This window comes from Lipophrys pholis (genome assembly GCF_963383615.2).
Source record: "Lipophrys pholis genome assembly, chromosome: 18".
Lineage (NCBI taxonomy): Eukaryota > Metazoa > Chordata > Actinopteri > Blenniiformes > Blenniidae > Lipophrys > Lipophrys pholis.
In genome coordinates this window covers 23,993,201-24,014,365 of record NC_137646.1, presented here as the reverse complement: position 1 = coordinate 24,014,365, position 21,165 = coordinate 23,993,201, and the positions used below count along the sequence as shown (strand labels likewise).

Sequence of the window (21,165 nt, the reverse complement as noted above, 5' to 3'; positions counted from 1 at the left end):
GGGGCGATATGGAGTCCACAATTCACTTCCGAGCACGTGGAGAACATGCAAACTCCCCATAGACACCTCCTAGTGCGGGGACATTCTTACAGCGAGGTCCGGCCGGCTGCGTTTGAGCCGCCTGGAGGCGTCGAATACCAGCGGGCCTTAAAGAAGTGTGTCGTACAGCCACAAGCGATCTCACACCTCACAGCCACATACTCCGAGTGCTGACACACCATTAACACGTCGCCTGGATCTGTCTGTGTGTGTGTGTGTGTGTGTGTGTGTGTGTGTGTGTGTGTGTGTGTGTGTGTGTGTGTGTGTGTGTGTGTGTGTGTGTGTGAGAGTGAGATGTTGCAGAGTTATTATATTGCGTTGGCTCCGTCACACCACTGTCACTGGCAATAACAAGCACTATTTATTATTTAGAGCTGCCGATCACTAATTCATCTCCGCGGCTGTGAGATTCCCTTTGAGTCCGAGCCAGGCTTTAACGGAGCGTGTGTGTGTAAGTGTGTAAGTGTGTGTGTGTGTGTGTGTTACAGGAGATTATTTTGACCCCGGTTGACCTTTTCCGAGCCGCTTTATCGCTCCTCTGATGACTTTGTGTCGTCGTCGGACTGATTAAAGTGAGGACAATGTAATAACGTTATGAGGGCGCAATGAAATGGAGTGAAAAGTGAAAAATATGACGCCTATATCATCCACTATTATATCATTGATGAGGAAACTGCACAGAAAACAGAAAAAAAATACTTTTAAATTCAAAATATGGTGTATAATTACGTTATTGGTTGTAGTTATCACATTTTGAAAGACTTGTTTTTTTAATTCTGCAAAATCGTAACACAACATATTAAAATATTCTGAAAATCTTATTATTTTGGTTCAAATATGTTACAAATTTAGCCCTTTTCTGGTTTGATTAGATTGAAAATTGACCAAGGTATCATTGTTTTTGGTCGCTTTTACACTACAGGCTATTATTATGATATTAGTTGCTGCTGCCACATAGTCAAAACAAATACAACTTAATCAAAGTAATTTATAATTAGTATTTATAATGAGTGAATTCCACTCCTGATTATTAGTGTGTGTTAAAAAGTGATAAATGTGAGTTTGCCAGCGCTCTGAGGGCTTCTGAGGATTATTGACGTGAGCTTCTGATGGACTGTCTCTTAATGTTGCTGGAGGTCTGCCTCCCCGCTGATGAATGGGCGGTTGCCTCTTGTCAATACAGCAGATCAAAGACCTGCGTCAATACGTCATTAATGTAAACCGTGGCCTACAGACACAGGAGCTACACAACCTGCGCCTTTATAATAAGACTATTAGAGTCTAAAATCAATGGGAGTCAATGTTTCTTGAAGGAACAAAAAAATAGAGGCGATAATGAGGTTGGTTGGTGTGGCGTTATGGTTCAGACCCCCTGCTGGCGAGTTTTAACAGCAGCGCTGTCCTGCTGCCTCCAACACCTGAGCTCCTCGGAAAGATGCGAGCCTCAAACACAAAGTCAGGGGGTTAAAAACACCCATAATGCAACAGCTCCAGGAGATATTTAGCATCTTTAAAATTGGCTTTATGTTGAGATTGTTGTCATTCTCCATAGAAACTGTCTGGTTTGGTGGAAAATATCAACATTTTCATCACGTACACTCTGAACCACAACAAAGAAAATCTTTAAAGTTTAGATTTAAAGGTTGATATGGCTCTATTTCACCGGTCAGACCCACTGAACATGAAACTGGGCTGAATGACACCTGCTTTAAAACATACACACCATAAAACAAGCACTCATTCAAGAAGAAATGGTGACATGTGTTGGATATTTGTCCAGTTTTACGCGTCTTTGAAAGATATTTCATTGCATAATCCTCATGTGAATTAGAATCTTTACGCCCACTTTAAAGTCTTCAAGTCTCGACACACAAATTTAGACTCACATGTATTTTAATGTGCGGTCAAACAAGGCCAGTCGCTTTCAAAGAAGCACCAGTCTCCCCTGAGGGCTGCTCATATACACTTTTCTGTGGAGGTGGAAACTAATTCACGATAAACTCATAGGCGCAAAACTACAAGTGTAACAGCCACGACAGTTATAAACTAGATATAAAGACTTAAGTGATATTCTACATTAAATACATCTAACTAACATTGGAAGAGTGGGTTGCTTTAAGACAGCTGTTAATGATAAAATCTTATAATGTGAAATAAACCAGGAAGTCCTGCATTTACCCAAAAGTTACCAAACAATGTGAATTCGTCCAGAAACACTTTGCAAACCAAGAAATAAAATCTCTGCGTGCACGAGACTGATTATTTACTCCAGGCTGGACGCTCCTGCAAAGAAAGATCAATAGAATTCGCCTGTTTAGCAAAACCTGACTTGAGTATGAATTAAACATTGAAGGAGACCTCTCCTCCATCTGAAATTCCAATTTCCACCTATACGTACAGGCAAGTCCGGCCGCCGCGGTTCCGTACGGCGGGCCTGCTGGTGGAGGTCACCTCTCCTCAACACTCATCTGTGGTGCGGGGGGTGGAGGAGAGAGGGCGGGGGGTCCCCGCCACCTTTATAATTGGATTCTGTAGCACACCAGCTGTTTCATGTGGCCAGTCCCCAAAGGTTTGAGTGGTGGTGGTGGGAGGGGGGGTGGGGGATGGGGGGTGGGGTGGGGGGGGGGGGGGGGGGGGGGGATTCACACATGGGACCACAGCCTCCCCCCACTCCTCCAGCACTGGATGAAGAAAAGCTGCCAAACGAGCAGACAGACGAGGGGAGACGGAGCTGCCGGTGGGGGGGGGGGGGGGGGCGCCAGGAATACGAATATAGCTTAATACCCACGACAATAAAAAGATACTCAATAGAAAAAACACTTGAAACACGAATAACGTTCATGATTTTAATAATCATAAAAGTTTTTAACGACAACACGACTGCATCAAAGATCGAAATCATCTTAGCGATGATTTTCAACCAGCGCCACTCGATTGCTGGTGAAATATTTAAAGTTTGGACACAAGTAATAGAAAATATTGCATCATCGGCATACAATTGTGCTGTAATATATGATGGGACGTACAAACACTAGTCTCTAAAATGTCTCGATAGATAGATAGATAGATAGATAGATAGATAGATAGATAGATAGATGTCTAGATGTCTAGATGTCTAGATGTCTAGATAGATAGATAGATAGATAGATAGATAGATAGATAGATAGATAGATAGATAGATAGATAGATAGATGTCTAGATGTCTAGATGTCTAGATAGATAGATAGATAGATAGATAGATAGATAGATAGATAGATAGATAGATAGATAGATAGATGTCTAGATGTCTAGATGTCTAGATAGATAGATAGATAGATAGATAGATAGATAGATAGATAGATAGATAGATAGATAGATAGATAGATAGATAGATAGATAGATAGATAGATAGATAGATAGATAGATAGATAGATAGATAGATGTCTAGATAGATAGATAGATAGATAGATAGATAGATAGATAGATAGATAGGTTTTAACTAATGAAAAGTGTGTCTCAGGCGGGACGCAGTGGACCCGAGGGGACCGCCGTTGGTCCTGCGTCGTCCTCCAGGGCCGAGTGAAGCCGCTGGAAAGTGGATGAGAGCGAAGCGCTCGGCTTAAAAGAGACAGTAAAGTAAATTAGAGTCCACTCAGGGACTGATCCGTCATCTCATTAGGAAAATGAAATGTCTGGATGATACCTTGTGATTCATTTAGCAGGAGAGGGTCGGCTTTTTTTTTTTTTAAAGTTTGTTTGTTGTCTGCTGTGTGAAACGTGAGCACGGCGGCGCTGCCGGCAGGTGAGACGTGCCGTCGATCTCGTGACAACAGACGTCAGGAATCAATGGGAAAAACGTCCCAGAGTCTCGTTGTTCCCCGACCCCGGCTCATTTCCCCCCGAAGCGCTTTTGTTTCAGGTTCTCCACTCCCTGCACAGACGCCACGGCCGGGGGAATAATAGGCAGTTAAACGCAGATATAATTGCTTCTCTCACACAGTCGGCGTTTCCCGGGTTCCCCCTCCGAGTCCCGACACGCCCCACCGTCGTCTGAGCTTCGGGTTTCACCTCGCAGGTGATCGGCTTGTCTGCCTTGTTTCATCTCTGGGACTGTGATGTGTTTTAGGGGGTTTATCTCCCCCTCCTGACAGAAAACATGTTTTATTTACCGAGGATGAAGTTTCACCTCAGAACTGTGTCAACGGGTCGGCAGGTTAAAGGTCACCGCTTGTGTTTCAGCCACTTTCTTAAAACTAAACTATTTTCTTTCATCGGGTATCTGGACTTCTTTTTATTTTTCCAAGGAATTCTTACATTTCCTTCCTATTTGAATACATATATCTGTATTTTCTATGTTCTTCCATAGACGTTCCATAGCGACAGGATAATTATATACCGAGTATATACTGCATTTTACCCCACCAGTACAAAAAAACCTTCAAAATGGCAACTTGTATTTAAAAAAACAATTTTTTTTTGTAATTAAAGAAAAAAAAATCTATATTTTAAAACAAAGCTGTTTGTACCTGAACGTCTACTTAAGAGTTGCGAGTGCGACTCTGCTGCCCGCCTCCGAGCTTCTTGCTTTAACTGGCCGTGAAATGAGGCTGATCCTGATACGGGAGGATCAATAAGCAGCTCGGCAGGCTGTGGACAGTAGTGATCTGACAGAACGCCACGTTTTTCACCAATATGAGAAGCGTGCAAATCCCCGTCACCGACGTCACGTCGCATTAGAACGTATAAACACATGAACCTGCTTCACGGCCTCAAATAACCACAAAGCACAACAACGTCTGAACGCTTACATATAAACTGAAATATATATTTTCTATCAAGAGGCACCAATGATCAGAATCTGGATTTTAAAATGAGAAATGTTTAGTTTAAATCTGGTTCACCTGTAGACACACTTAAACTGATAATTGAAATAAATGTTTATAAAAATCATTAGTTAATTCAATGTACATATGCAACATAAGTAGGTTTTTAACATGAACTATATACAGTTTTAACCTGTATATACACAAAAATGTTAAGGTGAAAAGCAGTTCAATTGTAGATATTTCCACTAAAGTGTCAATACAAGAAAGGGATAGCACTTTTAAATAAAACATGTCGATAATAAAACTGAAAGTTTGTCATTTTGGAATATATCCGTTGAATATTTTGTATATATTGCGGCTTATTAATGGATAAAATTCACCTCGAGAATGCCGTTAAAGGGATTTAATTGCTTTTAAAATCTCTATAAATGTAATTTCTCTGAATAATTTTGAAAAATATCTATAAGTTCAAATATGTTCAAAATACAACAAGCAAATTTTTTTTTAAAAAACACCATAAAAACAAATTGTGAAATTTGAAGGTCGCAGTACTGTTATAACATAAAGTATCTTTAAATATCAAGTGAAATAACTATAAATGTCTGTATTTTAAAATATTAATTCCCTGACACCTGTTCTCCAATAAATAAAAAATTGCAAATTTAAATAATAGAACAACATTTTCTTATTTCCTGAGGAACTATTTGCCAAACCGAGCTGTGGAGCTGCTGCAGTGCTGCAGGGAACCAGCAGCAGACAGTATGGATCCTCCACTAACCCACTGACCTGCATTGCAGAGGCGCTTTCTGTCCCCCCCCCCCCCCCCCCCCCCTTCTTTCTTTCTTCTACATGTTCTGTGTGTTTAATGAGACTTAAGCCTCTTTCTTTTACGGTGGCTCCCTCTAGTGGCTGCACACTGAGCTGCGGTCCACTCACATCTGTGATTCACACCAAGTATAGTTTTTTTTGTTTGTTTTTTTAAGTGTATCTACAGAGCCACATCAACATTTATTCTCGTCTACAGCCTTAAATGGTTATAAAAAATTTTAAAATTGTTATAAACAATCTATAGTCCATATCCTCACGCTGACATGCTGATATTTCCCACAGTCTTGTCTGTCTCTCTGATGTTTTGGAGAAAATTGCTTCCTTCCAGGAGGGTGCAGGACTTCCTGTTTATATTCATATTGGAGATAAAAAAGCCTCTTTATGATTTATATTGTTTAGAAGTGAGATTTTGTCAAACATGAGGCCCGTGGGCCACAACCGGCCTGCAAGAGGCTCTAATCCGGCCAAATCACCAAGAAAATGGTCCAAAATTTTTAATAAAATGGAATTTAAAAAAATAAACTAGTTTTTTAAGAATAGTGCACACAACCCAACACCAAGACCCCGAGCTGAGATATCAGCGATGCTGCCGTGACAGATAGTAAAACGAGCATTAGCCTCAAAGCCGTCCAGTCAGGGTGAGTTTGTAAAAAACACCCATAATGCAACAGCTAAAGGAAAAAGGGTTTTTAAACATTTTACTGTATTTTCCACCAGAAGGTTTCATTAAAATTGGCTTAATGTTGAGATTTTAATCATTTTCTGTAGTAATTGTTTGGTTTTGTAAAAATACGAAACGTTTACATCATGTTTTACATTACAAAGAAAAACTTTAAAGTTTGAATTTTAAGGTTATTATGACACTATTTTACCGATCTGGTCCAGTCAAGATGAACTCATAGGCTACAAACATGCAGATTAAACGTTTAGAATGTTATTTCTCATCGTAAAGGTACTTAGTTATTTGATATTTCCATCACATCTAATAAATATACCCCCATTACTGGAACTAAGTAGTAATTTATGGGTACTTTGGTGTGTATTTTGTACACATTACTTTTATCAAGTAAAACTTATACAATCACAAGTAACCACCAAGTGAGTCTGTCATTTGAATTCATATTAAAACCTTTTATTCTACATGTTTGTAAGAAATAATTGAATCTTTTTAACCTACAATCCTGATTTATTCCTACATTTATTCACCATGGTGTAGTTTCTATTGACTAGTTTGTGCTTCGATTGCTGATATATTCAAATAAACTGAATAAATTTCTTTTCTGTGAAATTGCAGTTCAAGGAGTTTTGAAAATAACTAAAATACTTCGAGATTAATACGTTTGAGTGGTTTTTAACAACGTTTGCTTGGAACTGGGGCAAATTAAATCAGAAAAGAGCCTATAAAGAGAGTAAATAATTACAGTAATGTATTTGTAGTGTTTGTATGCTATTTAAATCACTTTAAAAAAAACAACAACTAAGCAGCACTCTTGTATGAACATGTCAGAGATGAAGTGGTTCATTAAACTAACTTTGTATTCTAACAAATAACGTGTACTAATGCAGTGTATGTTGACTTTCAGGCTTTACCGTTTCGTAACATAACAAGTTAAGTCAGAGCATCCGGTGAAAATAGTTGAATAAAAGTGTTAAATAGCTGATTTACAACGTCCTGGAGGTCATTCAGGTGAAAATCTTAATTACAGTTCAACTCCGGTTATATTTGGCGGCAAATTCGGATCAGAGGAAAGCTCTCAGCAATAAGTCAAACAGCTTTCGGTTAGGATTTTCAAAATTAAACTCAACCTAAAAATTATAATAAATTCACAAAGTTGTTTTATTCCGCCTCCCCGCCCCCTTCAGAGTGCCCTAATGAATAAATAATGATAGATGAAATGAGATGTGGAGGAAAGATCCTGAAGTTTGACCAGTTTGACTTGGTGTGCGCCAAACCAGTAAAATAACAGACTAATAATCTATAAATAGCCCAAAACATTTGTATGTTGTCCGTTTGTTCAAGTGTAAAGGAATAAGATATCTTTTGTTATAGTAAATGTTTTTACTATTATTTTAGATAAATCTGGTGCAAAGCATCTTTCCTTTAAGATTAATGTATTTTATTCATGGTCTAAAAAATAAATATATAAAATAAAAAAAGACCTAGTGTGAGCTGCATTGGACCCTGGTTTGGTTTTGGCCTTGGACTAGTCTTTCACACTTTTTCTGTAGAGTCAATCAAACCTTGAGAGCCATTTTATTTAAAAAACAATTTAAGAATACATTTGTAGAACGCATGCATAAGTATACATACTGTGTGTGGATGTGTAATCTTCATAATTATTATAACCTTTGGAGGATTAAATCATTTATATTTGGTGAAGCTCTATTAAGCTCTGCATTGTGAATGACGAGGAAAAAAACCTTTATGTTCTGCATCACCGACTTATTGAATTGAGTTTCTTTTATTTGCAGCATGCAGAGAGTTCCCGCCGCAGCCTCTCTGCCCTGCGCGAGCTTCACGGCCTCACTCGGGGTATAAACAGCTCGAGCGGGCGGTGCGCCGCGACGCTCACAGCAGCCGAACCAGCCGACGACCTTCCGGGCCTCGTTCCGCCTCTCTTCATCCCGGTCAAACCATGGCTCTGAGCAGCGTGGAGAGGCTCCAGGTGTGGCTCTTCAAGGCGTTCACCGCGGTCCTCTTCGCGCTCTTCCGCGTCTTGTCCCCGCGGAAGTCCGCCGCCGAGTCCGGCAAGAGGCTTCCGCCCGTCCGACACCCGCTGCTGCTCGAGTCGGCGACGCAGCTCGCCCGCAAGATCCGGAGGAAAGAGGTGTGTAGCCGGCCGGCGGAGCTCCGCGGCTGCCCGCTGCAGCTTCCGTCAGTGTGTGTGATGGTTAATGTGTGTGTGACAAACACAGCAGGCCCGTTTTAGACCCAATCAGATAGCAGCACGTTTTTAAAATTAATATTTAAATTAAAATCTCGCATTGCTGGGAACCGTTTACCAAGGACACATCTAGTTTCATAACCCCCGAAGAGTACGACTCTTTACTTTGCTTCAATTGTACTGCAATACAAGATAAATACAATTACGAATATTCAAGTTCAAAACATCATCAACAGTACTTTTACTTGTTAATGAGTACAATGTGATCAATCATAGTACTCAAATCCAAGTATAGTTACATTCCTTAACTTGGTCCTGAAATTTAGCTCCAAATATTTTTCTACTTTTACTGAGCTCACTACTACTAGAGTAGTAATTTGAAGTGTGGCAACATCTCATCCACATTTTTTTACATTTTATTTTCATCAACAGGATTTTAGAATTATTTAAAATTAACACCAGACAACATCAAACTACAATGCAGTGTTGTTGTTTTTTTAAATAGATTTAAAGCATTTAAATTTAGAACTTCTACCATTATTATAATACTCATTGTGACATTTTACTTCAGTTTTAAAGTAAAGTGCGTTGTGGGTAATTTGTTCCCCCCACTTCTGGTAGTTTGACCTGTTTTTCATGTGTGTGAGTAACTAATCCTTGTGTGTGTGTGTGTGTGTGTGTGTGTGTGTGTGTGTGTGTGTGTGTGTGTGTGTGTGTGTGTGTGTGTGTGTGTGTGTGTGTGTGTGTGTGTGTAGGTGTCCAGTGTGGAGGTGGTGCAGGCTTACATCGACAGGATCCAGGAAGTTAACCCTCTCCTGAACGCCGTCGTCCAAGACAGGCAAGACGGAGCCGCGAGCAGCTTCACCGCCGACATTAATTCAATCGACACAGACTGAAATTTGAAAAGCTTCCAAAACCTACACATATTTCATATTTAGTACACATAAAGTACTTTATTTTTTTGGGTATTCTTTATCATTTCAGCCTACAAGTCCTAAAAATCAAAACCACAAAATCTCAAAATGTTCAAATATTTAATAAAATCAAATGTTTTAGCAATTAAAGTGTAAAAATAACAATTAATGCGCCAGTATTAGGTTTTTAATTACGCCTATAGATAAAACCAGGCTGGTGTCTCGAGTAAATATACACAGGATTATTAAATTCAGTGTAAAAGTGTCATTATAAAGAGGTTTTAACATACTTGTGTGCAGTTTTAGTGCACACATACGCAAAAAGTATGACTTCCTATATTTTAGAGTGTATTATCAAAGAGCTCATACTTTAAAAGAAATTTTTTTTAAATATCTTTGAAAGATTTTTACATTTTTGGCTAAAGTGTGAAAAATACAAAACAAAAGAAGTAAAACTTCTCGTGTTTTAATCGATGACACAACTAATACTACAGTGATATTTACAGTATTGGGGGTTGTAGGAGCTTAAAGAGTAAAAGTAAAATACTCTGTAAAATCAAGCAGTATTTGTGGGATAAAGTGAGTTTGCGCTGTGTAGGTTCTCCACGGCGCTCCAGGAGGCGGCGCTGGTGGACAAGCTGATCGAGGAGGAGAGCGGAGGGGAGGACGTGCTGGAGGACCGGCTCCCCTTCCTGGGAGTCCCACTGTCTGTCAAAGAGTCCTTCTCCCTGCAGGGTAACTCACCTGCTGCTTCCTCGTAACGAAAAGTACTCGCACTACTCGAGTAGGAGCAGAAATACTTGTGTAAAGGTACCGACTGAACTTCTTTTCTCGAGTGGATTTAAGAAAGTATAAAAAGCTGTAGTGGATTTTAAACTTTATATACGGTGGTGTTTTTTTTTTATTTTTTTAAAGGATCTTAATCCTGTGTGTATTTCTTTTTATATTAGTTTGTATTTGACCAAATTTTTCACAAAAACTACTCACCCGAATTGCATGAAATTTTCAGGGAAGATGTGACGTCATAGAAGGACCAAACGGTTACATTACGTGACGTTAACGGCTAAACGTTTACGAATAAATCCCGCCAAACTGCGAAACGGCACTATTAAATCTCCCAGAAAGCCTTGCAGCCTCTCCATAACCTGGTAGCTGAGCCGTTTCCATAGCAACAAGTCACGTTTCACACATCGATACTGGCTTAGTATCGAGCTGAGCTAACGGCTAACATGCCGGCGATGCCAACTCGGTATGCTAGTACGGAAATCGCCAATTGCCAACGACCCATTTGTCGCCATGGAAACCAGTAGACGACAAGTCTATTTGCTCCACCACACCACTCCTTCCATCATTTGTCCTGGCCGTTTCAACTGCTTCATGTTGACAAATTTCCGTGTGACCCCTTTGACCTTTGACCCGCGACCGCTAACCGGGGTAGCGACGTCACTCTTGTCATGTGGGATATCAGCGGACAGGGAATTGAAAACTGAACGTTCTGGCGTCAGTTTGAAAACAATGGAAACATAACTGACCGCGTTATGATGAAAACATGTTTAGGAGCTTTTTATGACTTTGACCTTTGACCCAATTGCTCTCAAAATCTAATGGAACCGTCTTTGGATGAAGACAAATCATCCCTGAGAATCTTTGGTAAAATGCAGAAGTCACATGACCCCTTCCGAGGCTCCTGGACTGAAGTGGGTGTGACGTACCTGATGTAACATGTGACACTCCCCCCCCCCCCCGTCCTGCAGGCATGCCGAACACCACCGGCCTCCTCTCCCGGCGGGACGTGGTGGCGACCTTGGACGCGCCGCCGGTGGCGCTGCTGAAGAGGGCGGGCGCCATCCCGATGGGCGTCACCAACACCAGCGAGCTGTGCATGTGGCTCGAGTCGCACAACCACCTGTACGGCGTCACCAGCAACCCGTACGACCTGGAGAGGATACCGGGCGGCAGCTCAGGTCGGCACGGCAACGAGGGGAGACAGAGAGGAGGCGGGGTTATCGGTGAACGCTTCACAAAACGACCATTTAACCCTTCAAATGCCAGTTTGGCTTCTTGACGTCACGACAGAAACGTAAACGGTTTATTTCTTAAACCGTCTTGGATGAATCAAATATTAGCATCAAGTTGAAAACGACTGTTTTGTTGTTTCCGAGTTTAAATTTACTCTCCCCTTACGTCACTGGGGATAAAAATCTAAATGAAATAAAAACTTAACTTCAGTTCTGATCAAAACTATGAAATACTGACGTTATTTGTATTTTATCCGGTTAAATGCCAGTTTGATTACACGACATCAATATAGGACAAAAATCTTAATTTCCATATTTAATGATATTAAACTGTATTTATCGGTTTTATATCAGTCTAATCTGTCAGATTAGCCAAGTTATTGACTTTGACGTCATTATTTGTGTTTGTGGAGCATCATGTTTACATTCCCCTCAGACTCAAGTCATTTAAGTCCAATTGGAAAAACATGTGATCATGATTTCCGTAATATTGTCAGAAATCAGTCAAATCTCTTTATTCTTATAGAAGATGTAACGTCTCAGGACGGTCGGTAATATTGAAATAAATCTAGTAAAAGTTTTGAATCTGTTTTCAGTCACGTCAGGTAGTTTCAGCTCAAGTTTAAAAAAAAACAAAAAAAAAAACAAACATTAATAAGATTAAACTTTGGCGCCACCTGTCTGTTGCTCTGGCCCTCAGGGGGGGAGGGCAGCATCCTGGGGGCGGCGGGGGCCGTCATCGGCGTGGGCTCCGACATCGGGGGCAGCATCCGCATGCCCTGCTTCTTCAACGGGATATTTGGACATAAAACCACCCCAGGTGAGAGACACTGAACACTTTATTTCCGTTCCCTGTAAAAGCATAAAAAAATAAACAGACTTAACGCAGCTACTTAATACCGGAATGGTTAGAGCCCGATAAGTAACAACCACACGTTTTATTACACTATTGTTAATTTATGATGGTGAATCTTTGCATTTGATCTCGTATTAAACCGACACGTAGAGGATAGGAACATTTGTTTTTCTGCAGTGGAAACCAACAAAGAAACACAGTTTTCTTTAAAAAAAAAAAAAAAGGTCTGAATGAAATCACCTTTTATATAAAAAAAGACAACAGCCCCTGGATCTGATCCCTGTTGGTTCTGCAGGCGTCGTGTCCCGGGACAACCAGCATCCTCCCTGCACGGGCAGACATGCCGAGTACGTCAGCGTCGGGCCGATGTGCCGCTACGCCGAGGACCTGCTGCCGATGCTGAAGGTCATGGCGGGACCCAACGCCAGCATGTAAGAACCCGGCTGCCGCTCGGTGTTGCGCAAGATCTCCGCGAGACACGCGGCGACCTTTACCCCACGTTGGCATTCTTGAGAGAGGCGGGCCGGGACAAGTCCGGTGCCGCTTGTTTACACGGACCTTGAGCCAGCCAGCGTCTGTTAAAGTGTCTCTTTGTTAATGTGCAACTGCCGAGCGGTGATGTGATCCGCGGCGTCCGCCTGCAGGTTGTCCCTGAACACAAAGGTCGACCTGAGGAAGCTGCGGTTCTTCACCGTGCCGCACGACGGCGGCTCCCCGTTCACGTTCCCGGTCAGCCGGGAGCTCGTCGCCGTCCAGAGGAAGGTGCGGCCCGAGACTCACAAACATGTAAACGTCCAGGACGTTTTCCAGGTCCTTTAACCCCCCCCCGTGTGATCGGCAGGTGGTCGCACGTCTGGAGGCCGACCTCGGCGTGGAGGTCAGGGAGGTTCGATTCCCCGAGCTCCGCTATGGCTTCCCCATCTGGAACACCTACATGGGTCTGCCGGGCGCCGACGGCAAAGTGAGTTTTTGAGAGAAACAGGAAATTGCAGTTTTTTTAAAAAAAAATGCTGCTACTGCGCATGCTCACCAGGGCCGTTCGTTTAGTTCTTCTGCACATGCTCAGTAGACAGTAAGAGTCATGACAACCCGTCCACATTCTCCTGGGACTTGGTACCGACCTTTCACCAAACGCTGGAGGGAGGTCTCGTTTTCGTCTGTGTTTATTTAAATTGAGCGTGCTGCGGGGGGCGCCGGCGCCGGTCGGCGTTACTACGGCGTGCAGAAAGCACCCGGACAGGAAGTTGACGTTTTTCAGATGAACCGTCGTCTCTCCTCAGCCACCGCGGCCGTTCGCCGAGCTGATGGGCGGGCCGGGCCGGCCGGCGTGGCCGCTGTGGGAGCTGCTGAAGTGGATGGTGGGCCGGTCGGAGCACACGATGGCCGCCATCGGTAAGATCACACGCTCTCTGGTGCTGCTTTCCTGGCGTTTGTGTTGAAGCCGTGTGTGTGTGTGTGTGTGTGTGTGTGTTCAGTCCTGGGCCTGATTGAGATGACCCGCAGCTCCAGACCGTCGCCCTTCATCGTCCAGCAGAAGGAGAAGCTGCAGAAGGAGGTGGAGGAGCTGCTGGGAGCCGACGGCGTCTTTCTTTACCCGTCACACCCCAGGGTGGCGCCCAAACACCACAACCCGCTCTTCAGGCCCTTCGACTTCGCCTACACAGGTCAGTCACTTCCTGTGTGTGTGTGTGTGTGTGCCTCTAATGTAAAATAGAATGAGTGACTCTTTAGTATATTTAAGGAAAAAAGAGCGAAGGAAGAAAAGAACGCGAGAAGGAAGGAAGAAAAGGAGGAAGGACAGACGAGCAGCATCAATAATCCTCGTTTGACACTGGATGTTTGTTTGTTGTGCCTGAAGGTTGTTTACATGTAGAAGATGCTTTGTTCTTCATGAAAACAAGAGTTTCAGTGTTTCTCCGGTAGAGATCAATGATCAGATAATCAATGTCTGTATTGATCTGGAAAAGAAGAGTCCACACACACACACACACACACACACACACACACACACACACACACACACACACACACACACACACACACACACACACACACACACACACACACACACACACACACACACACACTTCAGTTTGTGCTGGCGCCCTCTAGTGGTTTCCCTCCAGACTGTTTCTCCTGCTCTCTAAGACGCTTTCAGATCATACCTACAAAGTTTTTCTTATTTACACACCAGTCATTTAAAATGACTTTTGATTCTTTTAAATAATTTTTAAAAAAAAGGCACAATTATTAAAAAGAAAAAAACAGCTAAAATTACTAGATTATCTAAAAGGGGGGAAAAAAGAATAATGAATCTGCTTAGAAGAGATTAAGTCTTAACTCCTCCCTGTAAATAGTGTTTCTGTGTTTTAATCTCATCTTTTCTGCTTATATTAGTCAGTTTAAACCTTGTACATACTATTTAAAATGACTCATCCTGTCTTATTTCATACTCTACTTTCTTTCTATTTATTCTTTGTGGAGCAAAGCTGAAAGGAATTTCCCTCTGGGATTAATACAGTATTTCTCTTTTATTCTAAAATGTCAAAACTGTCAAAAGAAGGATGAAATCTCTAAAATCAGCTACAAAAACAGCTGAATTGTAATTAATATTTAAGAAATGCAACATAAAAAAACTTCACCTCAGTAAATTTGGTGGAAAACGACCAAAATGTCAGGAAGGTTGCAGAGTCCCGACTGAATGAAAAAGAGATGAACTGTACCTCATCAGATATTCTCCTCCTCCTCCTCCCAGGAGTCATCAACATCCTGGGGCTGCCGGTCACCCAGTGTCCTCTGGGGCTGGGGGAGGAGGGGCTTCCCCTCGGGGTGCAGGTGGTTGCTGGGAAGCTGCAGGACCACCTGACCCTGGCCGTGGCTCTGCACCTGGAGAAGACGTTCGGGGGCTGGAGGGACCCCGGAGGACGCTCCCAGTAATGTGAAAAACAACACGCCGTGACCAAACGTCCCCGCCGGAGCACGAAGCGCCTTCGTCCACTAGAGAGTTGAGATTTCTTTTGCACTACGGGGGGAAATCGCCCGATCGGTTCAGTGTGACTTTAATTTTGTCGTTTCTTTTCAAGTGAGGAAAAGCTTTAAGAAGAAATGTACAATATTTTTGTTCTTGATTTCATTTTATAATTTCTAAAAAATAAGCTAATAAAAGAAAACATGAATGACGTTTCTCAGCTGGTTTCTGTGTCGTACACGAAAACGCAAAGATTCTTTGTTCTGCGTTTAATGTGACATTTTGATATTGACGCCCGTTTCCACGGCAACTTCAGAAACACAAAACAATGTGGTTGGCCCCCGTTGGTTTAAAAACACACACACAAGAGAACAACACGCTTTAAACATTAACAATGACGAGTCCCTGGAGAACATGGACGGGGAGTCATGACACTCAACCGTTAAGGTCTACTGAGCATGTGCAGAACAACCATTTCCTACGGCCGCAGTGCACATGCTCAGTAGCAGCATTCCAGAACAGCTCTGCTGTCCCATTTACATGGAGACGGTGCATTTTTTTTTTTTTTTTTTGAAAAGTTGCGTCTTCCTGTTCCCAATGGAGACGGAGTATTTTCCATAAAGTTGTATTTTTCTAAACCGTTTCCATGGAGATGGGACGTTTTTCAAAAAGTTGTGTTTTCAGTGACAATGAGCAGCGTCGTGTAAACGGACACACAAAACAACCAAAGTGTCACGCTTCAGGACCAGGACCAGGAGCCTCCTACCGAGGAACCTTCGAGCCTCAAGCAAACTCAAGACACACTGCTGCTGCTGCGAGGCGAGAGAGCGAACCACTTCACCACTGAGCCGTAGCAGAAGCAGCCAAACACAAGAAAGAATAGAAAACACCTCATTGGAGTCTTTTTTTTTTATTTTCTTCCCTTCTTTTGAAAAAAGGATGAAAAAAAAAAAAATGTGTGGAACATCTACCAGAAGGCTCCAGACGGAACTATCCAGCCTCCATCAATCGTCACAAAACACTTGTGAACGGCAGAAGAAGCTGCGAACGCCACCGGTGTACAGAAGGATCACAGACGGCTCGTCGGTACGGACGCTGCAGAATCAAGTGGTGCGGCTCCGCCCCCTCCTGAGCACAGCGCCATCCGGAGGAGACGTAAAAAAAACAATAAAAGAGGAAACAACCAAAAGAAAAGAGGAAAAGATACAGAATTGATCTCCTGCATGTTGGCGCTGCAGGAGAAGGGAGGAGGACGACCTCTGACCTTCCCGGCGCTCCCGTTTTGGCCCAAATGCAAATACTTGTATCTGTGTGTAAACATGGCTTGAGAACCCGGGGGAGATGGGGGGGGGTGGGGGGTCTGCGGCGCCTCACGACGTGTTGGTGATGGGCTTGTACTTCTTGAGGCGGGTCCACTGCCCTGTGTTGTAGTTCATTTCGAACACGGTGTCCACCAGCATGGTGGTGCTGCCGGTGCCGTCGGCTTTGGGAAGCACCTCCGTGTGCTCGCTCAGCTTGATCTGGATGATCTCGCCCTGCTCCGGACACGGGTTCTCTGCGGGACCAAGCACACGCGGCGGCTCCGTTAAAGAGTCTCAGCAGTACGTTCCGGACTATTGAGCGCGCCTGAATAAGCGCCGCACCCACTAAATTAAAAAAAATAATAATAAAACCTGTAGAACAAGATGAGTGCACGATAGTTTCCAAGTTTACTGCATTTTTTTTTTTTTTTTTAATTGCTCAATTTGCAAAAGAAAATATGTAAAAAAAAATTTTTAAGTATGAAAAATATCCTGATAAAGTTTTCTTACATTAGAATTCAGATTTATATTCGTGTGTTTTTGCACTAAAGACTGAAAGTACAGGAGGAAACACAAAGTTCACCTCTGGATCCGGCCATGAAGCCCAGGATGAGCGCCTTCTCGGGTCTGGTGACCTTGTTGGCGGTCTTGAACATCTCCTGGGCGGCGTACATCTGGTCTCTCTGAGGGGCACAAACAGCAGAGACGTTCAACGCGCCGCCCCGCCGCCGCCGGAGCGCTTTGCCGCCGGCGTCCTGCACGTTACCGTGAGCGACAGGTTCTTCTTGGGCTGAGGCTGCGGCGCGGTGGGGGCCGGCGTCGGCGTCGGGGTCTGAGGCGTGCCGGGAGGCTGGGTGGGCGTCTCCGGCTGGGTGGCGGTGGCCGTGGCGGCGGGGCCGTTGCTGGCGGGCGTGGAGGCCGGCGTGCTGGGGGACGTGGGCGTGGCGGGGTTGGCCGTGGTGCTGGCGTTGTACATCGGCGTCCTCTGCTTGTACTGGCCCGGCAAGGCGGCGCCGGCGCTCGCCGTGGCCGACTCCTCCGGCTGGCGGGCCGCCTGCAGCGTGTCGCGAGCGGAGCCGCCGGCGTTGGCTGGTGGAGAAAGGACGAGTTTTAATTCAATCGACGCGAGGCGTGAGGGAGGGTCGGCGTTGTGCGGCGAGGCTCACCTGGCTGCGCCTCGGAGCTGGGAATGTAAGAGGAGGAGGGAACCATGCTGGGCGTGGCGGGGAGGTAGCTCGTGGAGGGAAGAGGATTCTCGTTCAGCGCCCCCAATTTCTGAGGAAGGAAGACGGAAGATTTCAGGAAACATTCTGTGGATTTGATATTTTAAATTCTCGCCTTTTTCTATAGACGGAGGTGAAATACCTGTGCGGAGACGAGGCCGGCAGCGTAGTCGGGCGTGGTGTTTTCCACCACCGCTTCCTCTTTAGCCGCTTTCTCTCCCGCCTCCGTTTCTACGTCGAAAAACACAAAAACAACATAAGCATCACCCATTCGTCAGGAAACCTCTTCAAAACGACAGCCGGTGAAACGTCGCTACCCAAAGTCTTTCTCCTCCTCTTCGCTTCTCTTCCGGCTCCGACCATGTCCAGCTCGGAAATATCTAACAGCTGAAACAAACAAACAAACAAACAAACAAACAAACAAACAAACAAAGTCTCATTCAGTCACGCTGAGTCATTAAAGCATGTGGCCGACACGAGTCGAGAGCAGAAACAGCGACTCACCTTGACTCCTCTTTCTTTGCGCAGCGGCGTCCGCGGGGGGGCGATGGGGGTGCGGTTACTGGGGGGGCTGAACATGCTGGGGGTGGGGGGGCTGCGGAACGGAGCTTTAGGAATCCCTTTGAGAGGAGCTGAGGATCCAAACATCAGACATCGCCGTTAACTGGAACCTCTCACCACTTAATGGACCAATCTGTGTGTGTGTGTGTGTGTGTGTGTGTGTGTGTGTGTGTGTGTGTGTGTGTAAAACTCACTTGTAGTGTCCATCTTTTTGACCAGTCCTCTCCCTTTGGCATGAAAAGGCACTCCGGCGGTCTTCTTCAGCTGCTGGGCCGTCTCCGTGGCTGAAACACAAACAAGCGATCGGTTTCCGACTCTGAACCAAAACAAAACCAGTCGATCGTCACGTCGTCGCAGCGAGAGACAAAAAAAAAAGAAAACGTACATTTCTGGAGCAGCTCGGCTCGCAGCGTCGCGCTCTTGGGCTTCCTCTTGAGCTGGAAATGTTTGACGGGGGGAGTGAGCGGCCCCACCAGGGTGGTCAGCGCACTCTTGTTTAGGTACTGGCACTCCAGAGGAAGCATGGCGGACGCCTCACATTCACTGACTGAGGAGGAGGAGGAGGAAGAGGAGATTTAAAAAATAAACAAAAAACAAACGTCCCAGACTTCTCACCGATCAATCAGTTTGATTAGTAAAAAGAAAATAATGAGAAATCAGAAATTTCTGATGTGATTCAACATCATCGGACCAGGGTTTTGTCCCACGGGGGGACACGTTTAGGACCCCTGATATTGAGACAAATATGTACATGGAGTGTTTTCCTGCTCTCGCTGGCACCGAGCCAACATGACAACACAATCCAAAAAAGAACAACCTTTCTCCCTGAGCTCTCCGAGAATGTCCTGCACGTTAGGATTCTGCTCCTCCAGGTCCAGATTGAGGGAGCCCGTCTCTGGGAAGGACTTGAGGATGTCGGCCACCATCAGCACCCACGGCTCCGAGTCCACCGTCGCCAGCTGGATGATCTCCGACAGCGCCTCCTTCATCTGGGAGGAGAGGCGGGGTTCCGTTATGTTAGTGGAGGAGCACCGTGATAACTGTACACCAATGACACGTCACTAAACTGACTTTGTGACTGCTGTTTCTTCCTCCTGGGGCCGATAGTCAATAGTCATATTGACTTAAATTGTTGACTTATGACAATGTGATGACTTATAAAGCAACAGAAAATTTGTGATTATTTTAAAGACTGCATGAAACTTGGCATTAAAGCACAAGTTTCCTCCCACAGTCCCAAAACGTGCATGTGAGGCTCACCGGTAATCCTAAGAGTCCGTTCACACGTGACCTTAACACGGCTTCCAGCCTCATTAAGCCAGAGGAAAATTCATTTAAAAACACTGAAAGGTGTTTAGCACAACTTTAGCACTTTGATGATGCATTAACCTTGAATATTAGAAAGTATTGGTATCGTGGATACTGGCCTCAGCAGACTGATAGTAAATCTTGCAGTGTGGCACAACCACTACATCCACTGGGAATAGGTTCAGGTTCGGTGTCTTGCCACTACCGCCACACAAGGGACCGCTCTCCAGCTGCTTCACCGGGGCTGTTTGACCGGGAACCAGGCTGTAGGACCGCCCTCCCCGCCCCGTCGTACCGGGAGCGGGGTCCGCCCTCCCCGGGCCGTGGGACCGCCCCTCCCCTCCCCGCTCCCTCACCCGGCCGTCCTGCGCCCTGCCCACAATGTCTGTGCGGGACCCGCCAGACTAATGTCGCCCGCCGCAGCTGCTCCACATTTCTGAGTTGTTTGGAGGGAAATTCTCCGCGGAGTCACGAATCTTCGGAGGAAACTTTAACCGAGTGTCAGGAGCTGCTGAAGGGACAAACTGTCGCACCAACAACCGCCGCTCTCTGCTTTTTCCTCGCGACACACGACCGCTTCGCCGCGGCGACTTTAACACATTTTATTAATAAAACAGACTTCTAACAAGTAGAGTAACAACTCGTAGGGGTTGAGGGATTTTTTAAATTCAGCGCAGCGGAGTTTTTAGACATTTCCCCGCCGAGAATATGAGCCAGAAAGCCGCCGGGCTAACGGCGGAGCTAACGGCTCAGCAGCCCACCTCGTCCACGGTCCTCCGCGGGAGATGCAGCATCCCGAGCAGCAGCTTGAGCTTCACCGGCGGCGACAGGCTGGAGAAGCAGAGCCGTATGTTGTCGATCACGGACACGGTGAGGAGGGAGGCGATGCTCGGGGGCGTCCACAGCTCGTCCGTGGATCCCAGCTTGTTGTGAAGCCACAGGCCGGTGTCGCTGTCCTTCATCGACGCCATCTTGGAAAAAGAAGTGTTTTGAGTTCGGGCATTTTAACGGGCTACCTAAGAAAACAGTCAGGACCCCGCCCACACCGAGGCGGGGGACGATTCTCACCAGTGAACCACAGCCAGCTCAATCACACAGACACACACACACACACACACGCATACACAGCTGGACGTCACCTGGAAAACACACACTTTATAACTTCTTCACGTATTGTTCTGTTAATAAAGTGATAATACAAATCCCGCAGACACCAAAGTGCAAAATAATCTACTCTTGTTCACTGTCTGCCCCTAAAAGTCTCATTATTTTCCTAAAATATGACTTTTTATGCTTGGAAAAACAAATGAGTTTGAGAGGAAATCATGATAAATAAAGTTTACGGAGAAACTCAAAATAATAACAAACATTTTCAGCATTAAATTCATTACAATTGCGATATGGACACATTAAAATGATAAAAGCAGCTTTACTGCCAAAGCATAGGAGTTGCAGGTTT

The 21,165-nt window shown here is 44.7% G+C and overlaps 2 protein-coding genes across 3 annotated transcripts; one reads left to right on the top strand and one right to left on the bottom strand.

Annotated features, from left to right (window-relative positions):
* Window positions 1–8,180: 8,180 nt before the first annotated feature.
* On the top strand, window positions 8,181–15,530 carry faah2b (fatty acid amide hydrolase 2b). 2 transcript variants are annotated; one of them, XM_080486146.1, is made up of 11 exons: window positions 8,181–8,500; window positions 9,313–9,395; window positions 10,070–10,206; window positions 11,226–11,435; window positions 12,190–12,309; window positions 12,641–12,776; window positions 12,990–13,107; window positions 13,187–13,306; window positions 13,626–13,737; window positions 13,821–14,009; window positions 15,101–15,530. In XM_080486146.1, exons 1-11 carry the CDS (start codon window positions 8,309–8,311, stop codon window positions 15,280–15,282), a joined length of 1,599 nt encoding a protein of 532 aa, XP_080342272.1. In that variant the 5' UTR covers window positions 8,181–8,308; the 3' UTR covers window positions 15,283–15,530. The 2 variants fall into 2 exon arrangements, with proteins under 2 accessions (XP_080342272.1, XP_080342271.1); XM_080486145.1 differs by having other exon boundaries at window positions 8,208–8,500; window positions 11,226–11,480.
* Window positions 15,531–15,885: 355 nt separating this feature from the next.
* On the bottom strand, window positions 15,886–20,796 carry nelfa (negative elongation factor complex member A). Its single transcript, XM_080486668.1, has 11 exons — window positions 20,468–20,796; window positions 19,216–19,387; window positions 18,784–18,945; window positions 18,593–18,682; window positions 18,342–18,469; window positions 18,155–18,224; window positions 17,980–18,068; window positions 17,781–17,889; window positions 17,381–17,703; window positions 17,198–17,297; window positions 15,886–16,868 (listed from the first exon to the last, which is right to left on the bottom strand). Exons 1-11 carry the CDS (start codon window positions 20,675–20,677, stop codon window positions 16,684–16,686), a joined length of 1,638 nt encoding a protein of 545 aa, XP_080342794.1. The 5' UTR covers window positions 20,678–20,796; the 3' UTR covers window positions 15,886–16,683.
* Window positions 20,797–21,165: the final 369 nt, after the last annotated feature.

Coding starts and splice junctions, on each gene's coding strand:
- faah2b (XM_080486145.1), top strand. CDS start 8,309: ATGGCTCTGAGCAGCGTGGAGAGGCTCCAGGTGTGGCTCTTCAAGGCG. Junction 10,207..11,225: donor AGAGTCCTTCTCCCTGCAGG/GTAACTCACCTG, acceptor CCCGTCCTGCAG/GCATGCCGAACACCACCGGC. Junction 11,481..12,189: donor GAGAGGAGGCGGGGTTATCG/GTGAACGCTTCA, acceptor TCTGGCCCTCAG/GGGGGGAGGGCAGCATCCTG.
- nelfa (XM_080486668.1), bottom strand. CDS start 20,677: ATGGCGTCGATGAAGGACAGCGACACCGGCCTGTGGCTTCACAACAAG. Junction 18,683..18,783: donor AGCCGAGCTGCTCCAGAAAT/GTACGTTTTCTT, acceptor TTTGTGTTTCAG/CCACGGAGACGGCCCAGCAG. Junction 18,470..18,592: donor CAAAAAGATGGACACTACAA/GTGAGTTTTACA, acceptor TTGGATCCTCAG/CTCCTCTCAAAGGGATTCCT.